Source organism: Cydia splendana, chromosome 9 (genome assembly GCF_910591565.1).
Source record: "Cydia splendana chromosome 9, ilCydSple1.2, whole genome shotgun sequence".
Classification (NCBI taxonomy): domain Eukaryota; kingdom Metazoa; phylum Arthropoda; class Insecta; order Lepidoptera; family Tortricidae; genus Cydia; species Cydia splendana.
Window position 1 is genome coordinate 9,990,877 of NC_085968.1, and position 20,265 is coordinate 10,011,141.

The following is a 20,265-nucleotide window of genomic DNA, read 5'->3' on the forward strand; positions in this document are numbered from 1 at the left end:
ATGGGACCGTGCTGAGCCCGCAGAATCGCAGATACGTCAAATTTGACATATCTATCTTACAAATATCGTTAAATTATCCGTATCGTAACTTGTTGAAGTCTAGTAGAAATCTAATTCATTTTCCGAATCGAGCCGAAAGTAACGAGCCACGATCTTTCAGTGGCATTCTAATTTTAAAATTCGAATCTTGTTATGATATTAATTTGATAATACTCACACTGCATCTCTCTAGCCGGATCATGGTAACTCTGTATGGACTGTATGGCATTTGCAATGCCAAAGTGAGGCAACGTCAACCAAGGCTCGGAACCGGTTTTTTCTTCTTACATAAATACCGGTATTATTATGTTGTTTTTATTTTTCTTATTTAATTTTTAATTGGACAATCTAATAATACGAAGTTTTTAGGTACCTTACCTAAATAATTACATGATTCAGTCTAGGCACGTAAAGAACGTAAGATATTTTAAAATACCGTAAAATGGGGTGAGTTGGGTGAAATTTGACTTACAAACCTCGATAAAATTTTATTTTTACATGTGAAAACTGAATGGTGTATATAATAAGTGGTTCGGAAGTTTGTATTTTAGTTTGTATTTTATTTTGGGTAGTTCCATTTCATAAGTTTGACGATAAAGAGGAAAACCCACCTCACGCCGTAGTGCCTCGTATTTGGGGTGAGAGGGTTTTTCATACAACGGTGATTTTGGAAGATTGTTGGATCGATTTTTTTTATTATGAATATTACTATAGCTCCATTTTAAATTGGAATACATTATTTTTGTAGCAGTAGCCTTAAAAACCCACCTCACCCCCCTCTCAATCCTTCTCTCCTCATTCATAACCCATAGCTCCCCGCGAAACCTACTCACCCCGTTTTACGGTATTGGGTTATTTCGGGGTTTTCTAATAAAACCGGTTCCGAGCCCAAATGTCATTTTTTTTATTAAAATATAGGTAACGTTTATAATGATACGCCCACACTTTGATCTGTTCAAGTCGGTGCAGAGTTAGATTAGACAGACGGTACCTATCTCTAGTGGAATGAGCGAGATGCGCTGCGATTTTATCAAATCAAGATCAGTTTTTAAAGTTTGAATAGGGTCTCTTGCCATTCTCGCCGCGGGCGACCCTTTGATCTTTCACATTTCCGCCTGCTGTTGGTATTTACTTAAAACCCCTTTGGTAATTGGTCCCAATTGCCGTGAAACGATACCTATAGCACCTATTCTTTGAACAAACTTGGCGAAACATGTCTCAGTAAAGAACATAGGTACCCTGCTGGTGGGTGGATTTCAGCACAAAAAATTTCACCATACAAAAAAATTTTTTTTTTTAATGTTTAATTTAACACGATTCTAGCTGGGTAAAGTAATGGGGGGCTGTATATTGAGGATATGTATGGTATTTATTTAATCATTTGTGGCTTATATTTGAAGTTATCGCTTTCGGAAAATAAAAACGCAAGATGGTGATGACAACCATGGTATGGTAATGACTCTTTTATAGACGGTAATGACACTGCATGTACGGTAATGACAATTTGGGAACTAATTTACATATGTATTAAAAACGTATTAAAAAAACAAAAACTTTTTAATTGTAAGGCTTTAGAACTTTAATAAACATTACAAATAACATGTTTTTGAACATAAGACTAGCTACATAAATTATTTTTAGAAAATTATAAAAAATACATTTTATTCATATAAATAAATATATAACAAGTATTTTTATTGTATAATTTTAAATAATTTATTTCCCGAAATAGGCAATTTATGTATTCATTTATTTTTTTGGGTTTTTTCAATGTTAAATCATATTAACAATATTGTACTCTTATTATCAGTTTAAACCCGCATCTTCTTTTATCTACTGCACAACTTGGTATTTATGTCATATTATAAAATTACTGGCTTACCAATGAGCTTAATTTTTATGATATATTACTTTTTTTTGATAGTCTGATTCATTGCACAAGTTTGTATTTTTGTTGTTTTATTAATTAACTTTAAAAATAGCTATAATGATTTAAATCCATATATATGTTGTTTAATAGCTAAACATTAATATATAATCAGTGTTTTATAAGTTGCAAGACCCCTACTTGTAATGCATGTCATAAGTTACAAAATGTTAGGTATTGGGTCCGGTGACTACCCAATGGTATCATTATTAATTGCTGTAATTATATACATCAATTAATATAATATTATCAAAAAACATAAAGCCATCACGATAGTGAGCCAGTACCGTAGCCTATGGTCGCTTAAAACTTAATATATGTTGCTTATTTAAATACTTTGTTTTAACACGACTAACATGCAATTACAGACTCTAAGTTGCACGATTTACATTATTAGATTATAAAAAAAAAAACATTTGTATGTTCTAAGTTCTAAATGACCTAAATTTTGCCTACTTCAGTCAAAATGTTAATTAAAAACTAAGCATCCTCTAGTGTGAAAGAAATAGTTATATCTTCTTCTACATTTATTCTACATTTATAAGGTAGACATTATATAGTGTTAGAAGACATAGAGAACGTTTTTCAAACATACAGCTTAATTTCATAATGAATTATAGCAAAATAACTAGAAAAGTTTCTGAGAACCGTCATCACCATACACATGAAATCATCACCGGTCGTCATTTTTTCCCGGTGATGATGGGTATGGTGTTGACGATTTGAGAGTTTCTTGTTTTTATTTCTAGAATACGAATAATAGTAGTTAATGTCTATGCTACACAATAAACTTCATGTAGTTTGCCATTCATTTCAATAATTATTTCTAATATATCATTTGTAACTTTTTTAAAACAAAGCATAACGGTGATGATGCTCTGTTGTGACAAACTACGTTTTACAAATTTGTTCGTAATATTTCTCACGATTCAGTGATGTGACTTTATAGTGAAATCATTTTTGGCATTCTATACTAAAGTGAAAAATAGGGCAAGGACCTTTAGCGGTATTTCGTTGTTCATACACGGAGATAAGTTCACATTGACATTACCATGACGGTGTTGACGAATATTCGTGACAAAATTTTAAATATTTTAAATGTACTTTCTCGGTGAAGGAATTATTGCATATTTTTTCATGTGTTAAACAACACCATGGAAAAGATATAAGTAAAAGAAAAATCGCAATCGTACGATAGGTATGCTATAATTTTCACTGCAAACAAAAAGGTTCAGATTTTTCCGGTCGACGGTGATGATTTTAGACACATAAAACATTTTATATAAAAAAAACTATTAAGTTATTGGAGATGGTAATTGAAGGAACATGAAGATAATAGTTCTTAAAAACATATAAAAAAGTTGCATCTCGCACAACCTACTAGTTTTTTTTATAAAGACCGAACCATAAGTTTTCGCTGGATTTTGAAATCCACCCTGGTACCTAATAATTTATCTCTTGCAATCTTAGAGCGGCATTCGAACTTAAAAATATGTTATTGATTTGTTATTGTAATATTATTTCTCGCAGCGCATTTCGCTCGCAATGTTCAGAGCGAACATGGGCGAGTGATACAAAAATGTGTTTGAAAATTATTATATAAATATTTGATTAAAAATTCTCAGTTAATTAAAAAAAAAACACAACTATTCTAAGTTATTATTAAATTATTTACAACGAAAATAGTATTTATATATGTACTTAGTCCATGGGAATCGAATCCGTCGCTAAGCCAAAGCCTGGGTTTAATTGTAAGCTCGTCTAAAGACATTCCGAGTAGGTATGTTTGTTTTAACTTGATCTCCTGTATCAAATTGCATTGCTTTTGATTGCAGACACAGGTGCAAATTCCTATTAAATTACTCCGATAACAAACGGCACGACCAATATTTAATGACACAAACGGGTCTACCGCGATATAATTTCATTGTTTTTACCTTAAATTCCGACCCGTTTGTGTAATTAAATATGTGTACAAAACGCGAGAGTTTAAAGTGTTATATGACACGACCAATAAACAGTTTATTCCACCGCCCAGCGATGATAAAAATATCAATTAGCATAATTTTATTATGCTTTTGCAAGTGTTTGAGACACGGATGCTAAGTTCAAATTCTTTGTTTAATTACCGGAGATTGGTATCAGTTGTAAAAACCCAAAAATATTAAAGAAATTGAACAATTTACGATTGTTATCTGCCGGAATCATTGACTCATATAAGCGCGGAAAATTATATTTGAATTTTAGCGATATGCTTGGGCAGTTTTGTACCAGTGAGACCTTTTACGAAAATAACATTTAAGTAATGTGATGTCTGATTCTGATGTATATGTTACAAAGTATTAATGTGTAGGTACTACTACGAACCGAAGTCAGGGTGCCCTCTACCGTGGATTAAAACCAGCTTAAAGTTAAACATATTAGAACCTTTCCGAAAGATGGGTCATATCATACCTACACCGACAGAAAAATTACAGAAATGTTACTTCTATACTCTAAAGTTAAGTAGGTATATTGGAGCCTTCTGTACTCTAAACTCTCTAAGGTCTATGTCTCTAGTTTACTCTAGTCTAGCCTAATTTCTGGTTATTATATCACTCAAAGACAATCCCGACGCAGTTCAATTTCAGTTACAAAAAACACAAAATTGAAGCTAAATAAATCTGTGTAACATATAGTATTCAATAATGCCTCAATGGGCATACACAGATTTATTTAGGCTGCTTATTTAAAACATAGGCTGGGTATATACTCAGCCTATGTTTTGATTTTGTTCAAATTTTTTAAGCTGACCGTTAAGGACTGACTCTCTAGTCCTAAACGGTCAGCTTAATAAATGTCAACTATGTATATAAGCAGCAACACAGACCCATTGGCCATTTTCTAGAGTTTCTAGACCTACAAATATGTCAAACGAAAAGGTTTCGTGAATGGTCAGTTATGCGTTTTGCTGTTACTTAATTGCAAGCTGTGAAACTGTCAGGGCACTGACATTAATGCAGTGATCGATGCATCGTTTGTTGCACCTTATGAAATCTACGTCTACTGATGAGCTTTGCTTGCTTCATCGCATGAAGTACCTACATAGAGTTAGACCGACTGCCGTATTCGAACTTCAAGATATTGACAAGAGACGACACGTACTAGATCCATTCTAGATACGTTATAGTTTAGATTTCAACTAGTTCTCTTTTGCAGCGCTATTCGGGCAACCAATGTCACTTTTAAGATAGATTGTGTTAGATATCTATTAGATGTGAATTAGATCTCTAAGTAATATCTTGTGGAAATCGTTCAAGAGTATCTCCAGAATCGCGGAAATGTCAAATTTGACAGGTTAGATCTTAAGCATATCGTTATCGTATCTTGGCGATGTCTAAAAGATATCTAATAGATGTCTATTACAAACTCCGAATCGGGCCCCAAGACAAATCTGCAACGATTTTGATAGCACACGCAATGCAAGTGTTATTTTAAACGTCAAACTTCCATGAAATTAAAACGTATAAATAACACTTGCACTGCGTGTGCTATCAAAATGCAGACTTATCTTGGTCTAACTTTAATCGGAATATCTAGTAATTTTTCTGGTTTTACAAAGAGATGCTTCGAAACATGTGACGTGGAGAAGAAAAAGCCGAAAAGCCGGCCTTGGACTCTGAAGCTCAGGGTGCAACCAGGATAAATGATAAGATGAGATGGAGAGGGAAAAATGTGTCCCTGGAAGCGTTGATAATATGACCTATATTATAATATACCCATAAGGGAAACCATTTTCGCTGAAGAATATTTCTCAATAATTTTTTTCACCACACTGCTCTTTATTCTTCAAAAACTGATGAGAAAATTTGCTTTTTATCCACAAGAGTGGCAAAGTAAGTTGATTCAAATTATACATATGAGTTCTTTTCATGTGTTGGCTGGTTAAATTGACTTATAAGTGATGGTTTAAAAAGATAAATATTTAATAGCGTTCATTTGGATTTGATTTGTAATGTTTTAGTATTTATTTTCTTTGCGTTGGTATGATGAAAAATGCGCTTTACTGCCTCGCAACGCTCAAGATTCCACTTTTCTTTTTCTTTCACTTTAGAAATATTTCGCTTGATCGAGTTGGTATTAATATAGCAGCAACTTTACTCCCCTGTAAAACAAATTTACAGGATGTTCTTATATGTATAATCTGTATCTTTAGGTATTTAAATAAAATTAAACAAAATCTACCCTCATAAATGGCTTCTTAAGCCAGTTGAGGGTAGATGATTTCATCTACATTACATGACCAAATAATGTAGGTTAAAGTCAGATCGTTCAGTGACAGATCCAGGTGGTTTTGTATTTGGTTGGTAAATCAATAAATATTATAACTACCCGAAAATGTACAAATTATTTGTTTACTTTTATTTAAGTACCTACCTAAAGATACAGAGTATAGTGTACAAAATTCATGTCCAACTGGGTCAATTCGATCATATGATTAAACTACAACTTACAAGGTAACAACAATATCTGTTCACTAAAATGACCCAGACGATGCGCTAGACCACTTGAATCAACTGGTGGAACTTTTTCTCAGACATTCGTCCAACTAATTGGCTAATTACAAAACGATAAACTTTTACGACATAATATGTGTCGGTTGCGGTTTTCGACCAATTAACGAATGTAAATTACGGTTCTTAACTTAATATGGTTATTTAAATAATAAATTAGAAATTGTACACACAGAAAATCAGGCTTCCCATTCCCATATTTAATTGCAAGGATATTGATAGGCATTGCAATTGCGCTTAGTTTCCTCGGTGCCTTAATGTTTGTTTTTTGTCTATTTCAATACCATATGCCACTTATATTTATTTATTTTATATATAAGTACTAATAAAAGATAACATTAGGCATAATTTTTGCGTAAGTAGGTCCTACCCACTAATCAATAAAAAATCCATACCTTCAAATTCAAATTAAAACACGTTCAAAACACAACAGTAAACTAAAAAAAAAACAAGAGAAACTGTTCCAAATTCAAATCACACACTGTCACTGTTTTTTAGATCTCGTTCTTTCATTGCCGGTTCCCGCGCTTTTCTGGCGTTTTCGGTCGCGTTCATAAGCGGTGCGTTCAGCCCAACAGCTCTATCAGCACTGCCTTCTGGCCGGCCCGATGTGTGCTTCTCGCGCAATACGCATAATCAAATGAGAGGATATGTATGGAGCTAATATTCATATTAATTTTATTTACGTTATCTTCTGATGTTGCATGAGGTTACTTATTACTCTTATTAGTTTTTGTTTGTTCTTGTTTTAGATGCTTGGCCAAAACTATGGCTAACCTACAGGGCACAGTCAATGAATTGGAAAGCCAAATGAGATAGAATTACGCGTGTAGGTTGCTCGCATGAGCACTGAAATCGCTGCTCGTACGCATGTCGCACCTTAGGGGTTCCACAGACCTTGCTAAAAATTGCATTTGATTTTTGATATATTGCCGACTAATTTAAAAGGTTATTGCGCAAATTTCTTTTGGAAAAATGTTATTATAATGTTCAAGACTTTTTGTGTGATATCAGTATGTAATGAGATAGTGCCATTTAAATTATTACCTAATTATTCCTAATTTTAATTGAATATTAAACTGAGAACATTGTAAGTTTTTATTACTAGTTTGTAGGTAGGTATATTATGTTAAGGTCAGTTGACATTTATAATTTTTAAATTTATTTTTCCAGTTTGTAACTCATATTTTAATTGTAAATAATTGTATTACTTAGCTATATTTTAAATTTCGTAAGCCGTAAAGGTACATCATAGCTGCTGCATTGAAAAAACACCCTATCACCTGTACTAATGTATTTACACCTATGATGACGAAATAAAATTATTGATTGATTGATTGATTAAGGTGCAAATCGATCGTTCTATCAAATGTCACACTGTATCGGAAATTGCATGCGCTTAGAGAAAACCTTCCATGAGTTGTAAATAGTTCAAGTAATTACTTTATTCATTTATGCTTAAGCGATTGAACCATAATAACATTAATTTGCACTTAATTTTATACCAGACATTTATGTATTACAAGCAGTGGGGAGACACCCCTGACTTCGGGCAAACTCGGCTCCAGCCAAGTATTCATGCTTTATTGTTCTTTGTCAGAATTATTACTGTTCACACCAGCACCCATGTCATCCATAGGTACAAACTTATCCGTCTTAAGAATAAACTTGCTATGCTTCGCTGGTTAGATAATATATATTTTATTCCTGGAATAAAAACAACAGTATGCACACCTATTGAAAATAGGTGTTAGGGCGTTTTCAGAAATAAATATTGAAAACCTGATTCTTTCACATCTGGACGTTCTTGGGCTCATTCTACTCAGAATCGACAGCATTCTCCATCCCACCATTAAAAAATGATGTCCCAAAATGTCCATTCCATTACGTCACGTTTTAGTATGAAAAATGTTTTTACTTGTATGTGCGTGACGTAGCGGAATGTACAATTTTCATACAAATTTTTGGGACATTTTATTTTATCATCAGAATTGAATATGCTAGTGATTCTGAGTTGAAAGAACCTAAAAACACTGGGATCTGTGAGAATCGGGTTTTCGATATTTATTTCTGAAAACGCCCGTTAACTGTTACTGTTAACTAACCTAACATAATATAATTCACGCTAAAATACCTTACGAATAAACAAAACAGCTGTCACACCTAAATTTCACCAGTCACACTTCTAACCGCTCAACTCATGCCTGCACCTGACATAACCGAAGTAACCTACTTACCACTAAAGAAAGCAATACTTCGCGTCATATTGTTGTATCCAACGTGCAACGTGGTCTGTTCTCCTACTGTCCTTATCGCACATCGGCCTAAACTGGTTGAAAAGTGAGAGAGTTAGATTATTAAAGAAATGTGGTCAGGTTTTCGATAATCGCCTAATAAATCGTCCGATGATCGGCATATTGGCATCATAGGTTAGCAATGCAGATAAAATCAACAAACCGAAATAAACTTAATGTTATTGCAATAAGGATCCAATTCAAGTGAATCGATTTAAATGAGACGTGTGCGCCGAAGTCCGCTAGAAGCTAGAACTGTGAAGACACAAGCTTTGTTTAGTTTCGCAAGAATTGGCATATACGGATGATGTTTGATTTATAATTGAGTTTATTTTGAGAGCCCGATTATTGGATATGTAATATGCCAATTCGTGAGATCTGGTTTTGATTTTATCGATTACGATCATCACAATGAAGTCTTTATTTTACTTAATTTGACCATTGTGATCTTAAATCTGGTGTGAAGAGTTTTTCTTGGGATGTACCTACAAATATTTTCACTTTATGTAGGTTTTATAATTTAGTGCACTATTTCAAGCTCACCTTGTGCCGTTTGTTCGATTGTGCACCTACTTAGAATATAGTTTTATTTTAGATTTATTTAGTCTTATTTTAATTTTACTTTAAATTTGAATTATAATATATGTATGTAGTTTAATTCATGATGAAAAAAAATGTCTGGAATAAAATGTTGAAATATCATGATAATACTATTTGAAGTATTAGAACAAATTAAATTATTTTCAGAAAATATTTTAATTTGTTTTTATTTCAAGTAGAAACACTACACTACTATATTAAATTATAAAACGCCCGCGCCTGAACGTGCCTGAACGCTAAACGCTAAACGCGCGCTGTGGCCCGGTGCCCGAATAGCACAGGCACCTGCCGCGATAGCAGAGGACACTGGTTCGATTCCAGCCTGGGGCACTGGAGGCCTTGGTCACTTTTTCTTAGTAATATCACATTTATTTCAGTTTATCATGATCATGTCGTAAAATATACTAAAATTTAAATAGTTGGTCCTTCGAACCGGATCAATCTCAATCAATTTAGCAGTAGGTACCTATAGGTACTATTTGAACTTCAGTGTTTTGGTTGTAATGCGATCCTGAATGATGATAAATGATACCTGTTAAATATAGGTAGGTACATATATGCATAAATTAAACATAAAGCACGGGTAGGTACACCTACAAAACTAAAATATTTTTTAGCAAACATGGAATATTTTACTACAGTTTTGAAGTATCAAGTATCATTTGTTAGTTCTAACGTGTTAAATTATAAGTTTTTTTAACATATTATGTAATGAAGTAGGTAGGTTTCATATTACGTTACCTAAGCTTGTTCTAAACCTAGGCATCCAATTTAAAAACCAGACCAAGGTTAAAAATATGCACGTCTAGAACATCCAACTTACGCTCCATTTCTTCATAATGGAAGGTCACATTTCAACAAACCAATTGCGAACAGAGTGAATCATCGCCTAGACTGTAACCACATAACAGAAATATTAATCACTTACTTATTCTAGCTGCCTTGGCGCGTTGCGCCATGCCGTGATTTCTTTTATCCTGTATCAAGTGTTTGGGGGAATCAAATTGCTTTCCCTTCTTAGTTACTCTGTATACGTTCGCGTCGCGACTTGAATAAATATCATCTTTGCAATATTCTTGTTGGTGCGGGTTTCCATACTCACCCGCTGCTAATGTTTGCGCATTGATTCTTAGGACCCTTAATAATAACATTAAATTTGTTTCCGGCATTTGGAAGATACGATTCTGAAACAGATGAAGATTTTTTAATAATCTGTGTGATTTGATAGTACGAGTACCACATCACACAGATTACGAGTACCTACCTAATAATTTAATTTTCACCACATCAGCTCGGAAAAGCTTACTTTGCACTTCAAAAACTGATAGCAAAGTTGCGTTTTATTCACATGTGAGACAAAGTAATCAAATGCAAATGTTGAGTTGTTTTCTTATGTTTGCTGGTAGAATTGACTTTTAAATAATGATTTTGGATGATAAATATTTAAAAACATTCATTTGGATTTGATTTGGTTTGATTTTGTTTGATATTTTACATTTAATATTTGCTTCGGATTGGTGTGGTGAAAAATGTTGTGTTTCACTCGGGGGCAAATTTTGTTTAACCCTCGTGCTTTGAAACACTCGCAACGCTCAAGATTCCATTTTCGAACCACTCGCTACGCTCGTGGTTCAATTTTGGAATCTTTCGCTTGCTCGTGTATCAATATTAGCACGAGCGGTTAAACAACAACTTTGCCCCCTTGTAAAACAAATAACTATAGCACCCATCCAATGCTTGGGTACCTAACGTGCCATATTCAGAGGATAAATGTTGTTCTTAAAATTGCATTTAAGTAATTTGGTTGCGGCATTTAGAAGTCACAAGTCTGAAACAAATGATGATTTTGTATGTTATTATAGTATACCATCTAATTTACCTATTAAGGAGCCATATAGGGCGAATAATCTTGTCGTAGAGTAAGTTTGTATTTGAAACCAATGTAATGAATACTTATGGATTCTGGCCAACAGCGATGCGTGAGGTGCGAAAACAATACTGGTTAGTTGTTTCCTTTCCGTTAAAGCGGGTATTCTCTCGTGCCGAAATGTGCCGTGCCCCACTCTCCTTTCTTTGTCTAAAAAAGTTTTGTAATAAAGTAATCATTCCGAATAAAACCCAACCTTATCACCATCATTTCAAAGTTTTATCGTCCAGTGCTGACTTGCTGACCATAGACCTTTCTTTGCTTACGCCACCTGTCCCGATCCTGAGCTAATCTTACCCAGAAGCGACCCAACGAAGGTTACAAAGTTACAACCTACCACGAAAATGAAAATTTGAGGATTATTGATCTCCATATCAATCACTTTTGAGATACACGAAATTCGGTTTTCGAAGTTTATGAAGGTGTTGTCTCCACGAACAACGGGCACGCGCAGCGATTTGAATCGAGATCTGTCATTGCGCAAGGTGCGTGGGAACGCCCGCGCACACTCCTAGCTCGCGCGCGTGCAAAAACTGACGGAACTCGCTTCCGACCTCTTCCGATTACATATCAATTGTAAGGTAGGTTCTTTAATTATGAGGCTGCGTTTGATTGGCATCTGGCGGTGTAGCATAAGTTACGTTCTCGCGCGCGAGTCCATACTTGAAGTCGCGCTTGATGTATGGAGTACGTCGCGCGCGAGAACTCAACTCATGCTAGCAGGTCTGGTGTAATTTAGTACCTACGTTCCTATAAGTATTATTCAACTTGAATAACGAAATTACGATGCGCTCAAGCCAGAACTACCACAGGAGATTCTGGAGTACCTATCCACCTGCTACTGCGGCTAGAATCAATACCAGTAATTTATCGACGACGTTTTCAGCTCATCGGCATGGTGCTATTCAGAAGTATCCGTATCCACTCACGCTCGTTCAGATACATTTCTGTTTTTATCTCCCAGATACTAAATAATAAATCCATTGGACAAAAAAATTAGGGATTACAGAGCCAGAGCTGTGCCAGATAGCGGCACAAGGCACAAGTCGACCACAAATAGGAATGAGGGAGACATAGCTCGGGTAGATAGTGTACCTACCTGCTTAGTCTTATTTTACAGTTAGGCGATTTCTACTAAGGATTATTTCGAACTGTGAGCGTTCTGGCTTGTTCTTACCCTAACCAGGAAAGTAGGTTTAAAATTTTAATATTCTCCTATATGGTAATAATACTCGTAGGTACGCTTGTGCACTTGTGCAGACCACCGTTATTAAAATCAAATGGCATAAAATTTTAGGAGACATGACCTTCTAATAGGTAACTTATTCTAATGAAATTAGCCACGCACTCTGGTGAGCATTCAACGACACGTAGGTAGGTACCTAAACCTTCCGATTCGTCGCATGACCGAGGATGTCTTTGTTTTCCAAAACGAATTGACCTTTCGGCCATTATTGTGCTAAAGTCTAGTTCCTTTGTGTGTTTTTTCACAATTATTGAATCTACTGATATTGGCATTTCATTCATTGTGATTGGGGTATACGAACTCATTCAGCTCTTTGCCAATAGAATGTTCAAACAGTGACTCGCAATTTCCAACTTTATCGTACGAGTAGGTACCTACCACATCGAAGGGGTTATGTAAAACAAAAGCGTATTTAAGGAATCCATTTATTTGCTTCACCGCAATACAATAAAGACAAACAATAAATAATTTAATGTCTAAACTACACAGACAGACACCAATTACATCAGTATAATAAGTTTACAATAGACTTACAAGTGACCTTATAACATTTAATATAATTTACTTATTATTATAATTCCAATTAATTCGTTTAAGATTTAACTTAATAGGTAATTCGAATTAGCAAAGCCTGAGGTCGTGTTTTGTGTAAATTGAGTTCGACCGCTTTTTTAAACATCCAGTGGACAGTGGCAACATTTTTGCGAAATATATAAAATAAAACGCAACTACAAAAGGATTCCAATCCTTGGTCAATCATCGGACTTTATAGTGCCCTGAACGCAGCGTTCGAGCAACATTTTCGGGCCGATACAGACTGACTGCAACCCGACTGCAATTTGTATGCGAACTGCACGCCAGCTGCAAATTGCAGTCGGGTTGCAGTCCGTCTGTACCGGCCCTTAGCATTGAACTTGAAGTTGCAAAGCAAAGTTAGACTAGCAAGAACGTGCATACAATTTTCATTACATTGCGGTATCCGACTTTTTAATGCAATTTACCTATTAGTCGGCAACGTAACGCAAATTGCATGCAAGTTTTTGCTAGTCTACACCTCGCTTTAGTCATTGATAAACGCACACTGTTACTGGTTTGTTAATAGCTATATATTTATTTTAAATATTTGGTAGGGAGCGGACAATTTTTATACGCACGAAAATTAAGGCATAACGTGTATCAAAATATTAAGTGAAAGGTACTTAATGTATCCTGACAAATAAAATTTACCATTTATATAACGAGATAGTTCCACAAATACTATAAATACTCTGAACCCGTATGGAGACACCCAATTACTTAACAAATACATCATCATCAATCCAACATACAGATTTAACAACTAAGTATGCTATGATAGCACAACTACCACATTTCCACATTTTTGATTCTGAATACGCTAGAATACCTGGTATACAATAAAAAATAGGTGAGTAAAATACATATATACACAGGTGAGTATGAGTAAAATCTATTTTATATTCTGAGAAAAAAAATTTGAAAATTCTACTAGGTAGGTACAGTAGCAATATATATACCTACTATCTAAATTACAATAAATACATCTAAGGTACCTTAATGTGAAAATCAAGTCTGTTCCTTTTTTGTTACGAAAGTAAAAAGTCGCTTTATGTATCAATAAAAAAAAACATTGCAATGTTAATTCTGGAATACATCAACCAATAAAAATTAAAATTGCAACACACCTAAGTACCTATTGTGTTTCAGCCATGTCACAGAATAATTTCTCGTTCAGACGAGGAAACATATTCTAAAATTCTTTTCTTAAAAATGGATATATTAATAGGTAAATTCCACACTAATATTAGTAATATTACTTAACTAATTTAACTTGCACAAAATTAGTGAAGCTAAAGCCAAATAAATACATTATAAATTTTTGGAAAACGTTTATAAATATTATGCATTTATGTAGATATGAGTGTACATATCCTCATATTCTAGTTTTCCAAAGGTTAGCATACACAACGACTACACACATCTAAACAGCTAGCGAAAATAAGCAAAACTCAACATAACGTAGAATCACAAAAACATCACCAAACTTAACAGTCTACCTGTCGGCGAGAAACAAGTACATATATCTAATTTACTAAAGCAAGCCAGATTTGCTACCTAAAGGTACAGTCTCCAGCGACTTCGTATTTAAAACGTATGCCGGTATTTATATTATACGCAACCAAAGACTTTTTAGCCTAAATAATAATAAATGTTTTGAAAATAGTAAAAGGATGATAAAAGTCAATCTTTTAACAGTATTTTAATACATTTAATAACATACGTTATTTCATAGGTAGAATAAAATGTATTGATATGATAGCTGTAAAAATTGACGTTGTATCTTCATTTTACTGTACGCTACTGGCTAACTCATATGGTGAATTGGCGACATTGCCACAGTTTCTGCGGAATAATCCTCGCATAACGATTAATTTACTATTCAACCCTTTATGGAGACCCTTGGTGTATTTATAACACCATTACAACTTACAAAAAAAATTTCAATGTTAACTTGTATTATTTATATAGGAAACAATAATTTCACCATCTTCTAAGGTCTAAGGTAATGAAATTATAATTGCTAAAAATCGTATAACCAATAAAGGTCCATACATATTTTTACATCAGTACTGTTTTGAGACATAGTCATTTTGTTTTACAACATTATAATAGGATAGCTTTTTAAGTAAATATATCTTAAGACCTAACAATCTATTTGAGAAACATGAGTGTAACTTATTCATAACGCGAAAAAGTCCTAAGAAAAACGAAAGTAATTTACTAACAATATGCAATTATTATTATACCTAAACCATCTCCACCAATAACCTAACTCCAATATACCCATCAATATTAATAAATATAATTCAGAATTTTTGTTTTGTAAATTTTGTCAATGAAAGTACAAAGTCTGTTAGCATACTAAATATTAACATAGGAATGATGATGATTTCTTTTCGGTCATTTTTAGAAAATATATCTTAACCTCTAGCGGCCAAACAAGACAAACTGCCAGGCAAATTTGGATTAATAGTACTAGAAAATAGAGTTTTGATTTTGCTTTGCTTTAAAATCAAACAAAACAAAACAAAAGCAACTCTGTTCCATTTAATAACGATTCAAATTTTATTGGAGGTAATTTTTACTAGTATTAGGACATTGAACCCCAAGAGGTTAAGTTTAATCAAACCAGTCATTGTAAAATGGATGTAAAGAGTTAAGGTAATAAGACGCAAGCAACCACAGACATATCATCTTAGAAAATCTTTTTTATGAGGGACGGAACCTATAAAGTTAAACTCAGTATGCTAACCACAGGTAAATGTTCAAAAACTTTAGCACATATGCAGTCATATCAAATATCAGTCAGCGAAGAAAGAAATGCAAAGCTTATGTCTTATCCAATTACCAAAAATATAAGGAACTAATCAAATAATAATATAACAATATGATCAAAACCTGCTGACAAATTTTGATTGGTAAAAATACCCTTCTCCAACAGTCACTATCCATCGTAAAATAACATATACAGAATAATGTAATTAGTAATTATACAAAATTAAGATAGTATTATATTATTATCTTGAATAAAGTATCAAAGCTAACAATTTCAAGATCAGAAACATGTAAATAATAACTATAGTAGACATATTTATAATAATTTATTTATTATTTTTTAGTATACCTTAAAATTATATTTCGAGATAACACATAGACTATAGAGTAATTTTTTAACCCTACTATATTTCGATGCTGGATATGAATATTGCTGTAAGTGAATTATTTGGAGTCAGGAGTATTTTCTGTATAGTGTACCATTACGAATTACAATTATATTCTTATCCACTGCGCCAACATACTAAAATAACTAATATTATAATTTTCACATTTCGCTTTTCTGCACCTTAGTGTATGTACAGATGTAGTGCATAATTATTATTTTCCATCGTATTTTCACGGAAACGAACGAACGTGTCTTGCTTGCTACAATTTCAGTCAGTCTCGGTACAAAAAGTTGTCTGAAGTAGCATGACAAATACGAACGTCTTCGAGAAGATACGATGAAAAACAATTGAGTCGCTTAATTTCAAACTCAATCCATGTAGCAGATTATGCGATTTTGGTATTATGAAAAGGTATTATGAGTAGATATTTGCTGAGAGGGTCGAATGGATTTACCTGAGTTTGAAATTAAGCGACACAATTATGCATTACATCTGTAGCAGATATAAAACAACCGATTGGAATCAAGCAAAGACCAAAGACTGTGGAATTAGCTTCGTACCTTGGCCAATAACTCGCAGTTGATATATCAAAACATATGACCATATTGTTACGTTCATTGACATCAATAAGGCTAGATTGGCCAGTGTTACAATTACCAACATGCGGATTTATCATACTAGTGTCTTTGTGACGTTAATCATAAGGATCGAGGTATTGCATGAGTGAAGTAATAGGATTTACCGTAATAATACTGCAGTGTTAAACGAGCCAAACATTTGTTGTTACATTTTAACATGTTTAACTCTTAAGGCGATATTGCCTTCCAATGTTTATTTTTAAAGTGGGGCCACGTATCACCGCCTTAAATTTGATAACACAAGATAAATAGGATAGGTAATGTGTCAAGGCTTAAGAATAATATTCTCTATTACATCTAGAATTAATTCTAATATTTTTTTATCATTTTTATCGATTTATCATACTTTAGGAGAGCCAATATTATACACTTTTATTTAACTAATTGTATGTATCGCTTGCCTTGCAAAGTCTCTGTCAAAACAATTTTGGTCAACAATTTTACGCAATGTATTTGTTCAAGGCAAATGATTTTACAATTATGAGACTAGAACAAAATGTATGCTTTCCTCTCGAGGTACATAGCCGGATATGTTCCCTTCTAAGTTGCACTGGTTGAAAAACCATCTCGTTGTTTTGGCTAACAAAGCTAATAGATGCATTGGCTTTAAAATGTTGGCACAAAAGAATGCTGGAAGGCTACTGGGAAAAAAAGTTCAAAGTACGACTTCGTCTTCAAACAAAACAAAAAAAATCTCCTTTAGAATGCCTTACAAAACCGCGGAGGTCTTCAACTCAGTGCAACTGCGCTGTCTTCGTAAGCAAATATTTCTAACTGGTATACAGTCACGTCTAAAAATATCGACACGGGCAAAGTGCCAAAAATATGTGTACACGACCTTATTGCCCATACATTATTTATTATATATATATTAACCTTTCGTATACCTTTTCCCGCACCACACAATTTGGACTGTAATTTACAGTTTCAAGGTTATTAATTCAGTAGCTTGACAAAGGCATACAGTCAGCAGCAATAGTTGCTAAGCAGGCGAGGTGTTCAAAATAATCTTGACGCGACTTTATTGTTAAAGAGAATAAGAGCGCGTCGAGGTAATTATGAACACCTCGCCCGCTTAGCAACTTCTGCTGATGACTGTACGAAGGGTTAAGTTAGTGTATCGATATTTTTAGACGTGACTGTCCAGTACCTTGTGAGCACCTTACGGCACCATGTTGAGGATGTTCCTGTTCTCCAGCGACTCCTTCAGCGCGTAGAACAGTTGCAGCTGTTGCTCCGGTTTTAAGTTGTATACCTGAAAAATAGTGTGAAATATTAATTTAATTTTTGTCTTGGGTTACTCGGCCCCAAGAATGGCTTGGCAAATTTTGTCACCCGTACCACAGTTTAAAAAGTAACAGTGGACGTCTGTGATGATTGCGTGAATGCCGACACCGTACAAGAACACAGTAGGGTTGTCACAGACTTTTACACACCAACACAAACATTTCAAATAAGACACGCTAGCCCTGTAAGTAGTACCGAGGTTCTAACAATGGCGATTGGCGATGCAGCTCGGATGCGCGCGACAACGAACCTGCGGTGCGCCCATGACGATACTGAAGGCCCTCTAATGGCTAAAACTCGAAGCTTTGGTGTGGTAATATTTGTCAGGTACCTGTTGCAGCAGTTTCTGTGGCGTGGCGGTGCGGATGAAGCTGGTGATGTAGACGTTGACGAACGTGGCCATGAGGAACTGGCAGTCGAAGCGGTCCATGATGCCGCCGTGCCCGGGGATCACGTCGCCAAAGTCCTGCAATGTTTCAACGTCAGTATGAAAACAGATTTCTTTAGTATATACTACTATTATTACTTAATTGCTCTCTTAGGCGTGTCGTAACATAAACCAAAACTTTGAACTCAAAAACTATTTATCTAAACTAACTACCTGCCACAATTATTAAAATTGGATCCTACAAACATTAGGAATATATATTACGCGCCATCGATAATAAGGTCCTTTTTCATAGATAATGAAATAATTTTATCTTAGGTAACGTAGTGTACGGTGTACGTTATGCAATGAGTGGAAAAAATAAATATCAAATCAAACCTTAATCTTGAAAGCCCGCTTAAAGCCAGATGCGAAGAATCCTCCAAACGGCCCGATGACGGAGCTGAATATGCTCAGCGCGAGGGAGTGGATCATGAACGGGTACATGGTGAGTTTCTCCATGCCGAACTGTGAAACAAACCGCATTATTAATATATTTATTTATTTTATTTGTTAGCCTGTTGTGTCCCACTGCTGGGCAAAGGCCTCCTTCTCTTTCTTCCACATGTCTCGTTCTATGGCAATATTAGACCACTCTTTCCGAAAGACGTCAAGATCGTGCCGCCAAAGACGTCAAGATCGTGCCGCCATCTCCTTCGAGGTCTGTCGCCGCACTATGTTTATTGTCCATACTGATATGTCATAGATTTTTTGTTATGACAAAAGCCCTCTTGGCCTAGCGGTAAGAGCGTGCGACTTGCAATCCGAGGTCGCTGGTTCAAACCCCGGCTCGTACCAATGAGCTTTTCGAAACTTATGTACGAAATATCATTTGATATTTACCAGTCGCTTTTCCGGGCTAATCCCAATAAGGCCTAATTTACCCTCTGGTTTGGAAGGTCAGATGGCAGTCGCTTTCGTAAAAACTAGTGCTTACGCCAATTCCTGGGATTAGTTGCCAGGCGGATCCAGGATCCCATAAGCCGTGGCAAAATGCCGAGACAACGCGAGGAAGATGATTGAGAAAATTTTATGAAAAACATTCAGTTAAGGGCCACCCACACTAGCGTCTCCCGAGCATTGGCAGCTAGACAACTCTATGGCTGCTGCTCGACGTAACATTGGCGCAACTGCGAAGCGGCGCCATTTTCCATAGCGCTGACTAGACGCCAACGCTCAAAAGACGCTAGTGTGGGGTGGCCCTAAGACATAAAGTTTGCAATATTTTAATCTAATTAGAATCAATTACTGCAGAAAATACAAAACGAGTACAGCAGCAATTAAACAGAGCATCTAATTGTTTTTAAATTAATTGCCTACGCTTCGTGCGTACCTATGACGGGTTTTGTTTTTTGTTAAGTCAATGTGAGAAAAATATATGTATCATTGATTAATGACCAGATATAATGCAAATAGAAGAAAAAACATGCGCATGTCCCGCATATCCCACATCATGGAATGCTCCAACTGAATGAATAAATAAGAATGAGAAGATAACCAACTAGTCCATATAACAATTAATATGGCTATACTCAACATACACCAGACGGTCTAACATGAGTTGCGTTCTCGCGCGCGACTCCA

General features: G+C 34.9%; 3 protein-coding genes across 3 annotated transcripts in view; all 3 read right to left on the minus strand.

Annotated features, from left to right (window-relative positions):
• The window catches only part of LOC134793565 (protein spaetzle 5), a 37,871-nt gene extending 30,751 nt beyond the window's left edge, over window positions 1–7,120 (minus strand). The window contains exon 1 of the mRNA XM_063765176.1: window positions 6,915–7,120. The gene's annotated coding sequence lies outside the window, so the exon portion shown is untranslated. The remainder of the gene's footprint in view (window positions 1–6,914) is intronic.
• The window catches only part of LOC134793521 (pre-rRNA-processing protein TSR1 homolog), a 561,986-nt gene that overhangs the window by 170,622 nt on the left and 371,099 nt on the right, over window positions 1–20,265 (minus strand). The gene's annotated exons all lie outside the window — the stretch shown is intronic.
• Window positions 18,078–20,265, minus strand: part of LOC134793563 (phosphatidate cytidylyltransferase, photoreceptor-specific) — a 53,502-nt gene continuing 51,314 nt past the window's right edge. The window contains exons 8-10 of the mRNA XM_063765174.1: window positions 19,021–19,149; window positions 18,586–18,720; window positions 18,078–18,222 (exon numbers count right to left, since the gene is read on the minus strand). Of these exons, the coding sequence (XP_063621244.1) occupies window positions 18,130–18,222; window positions 18,586–18,720; window positions 19,021–19,149 (357 nt within the window). The 3' untranslated portion in view covers window positions 18,078–18,129. The remainder of the gene's footprint in view (window positions 18,223–18,585; window positions 18,721–19,020; window positions 19,150–20,265) is intronic.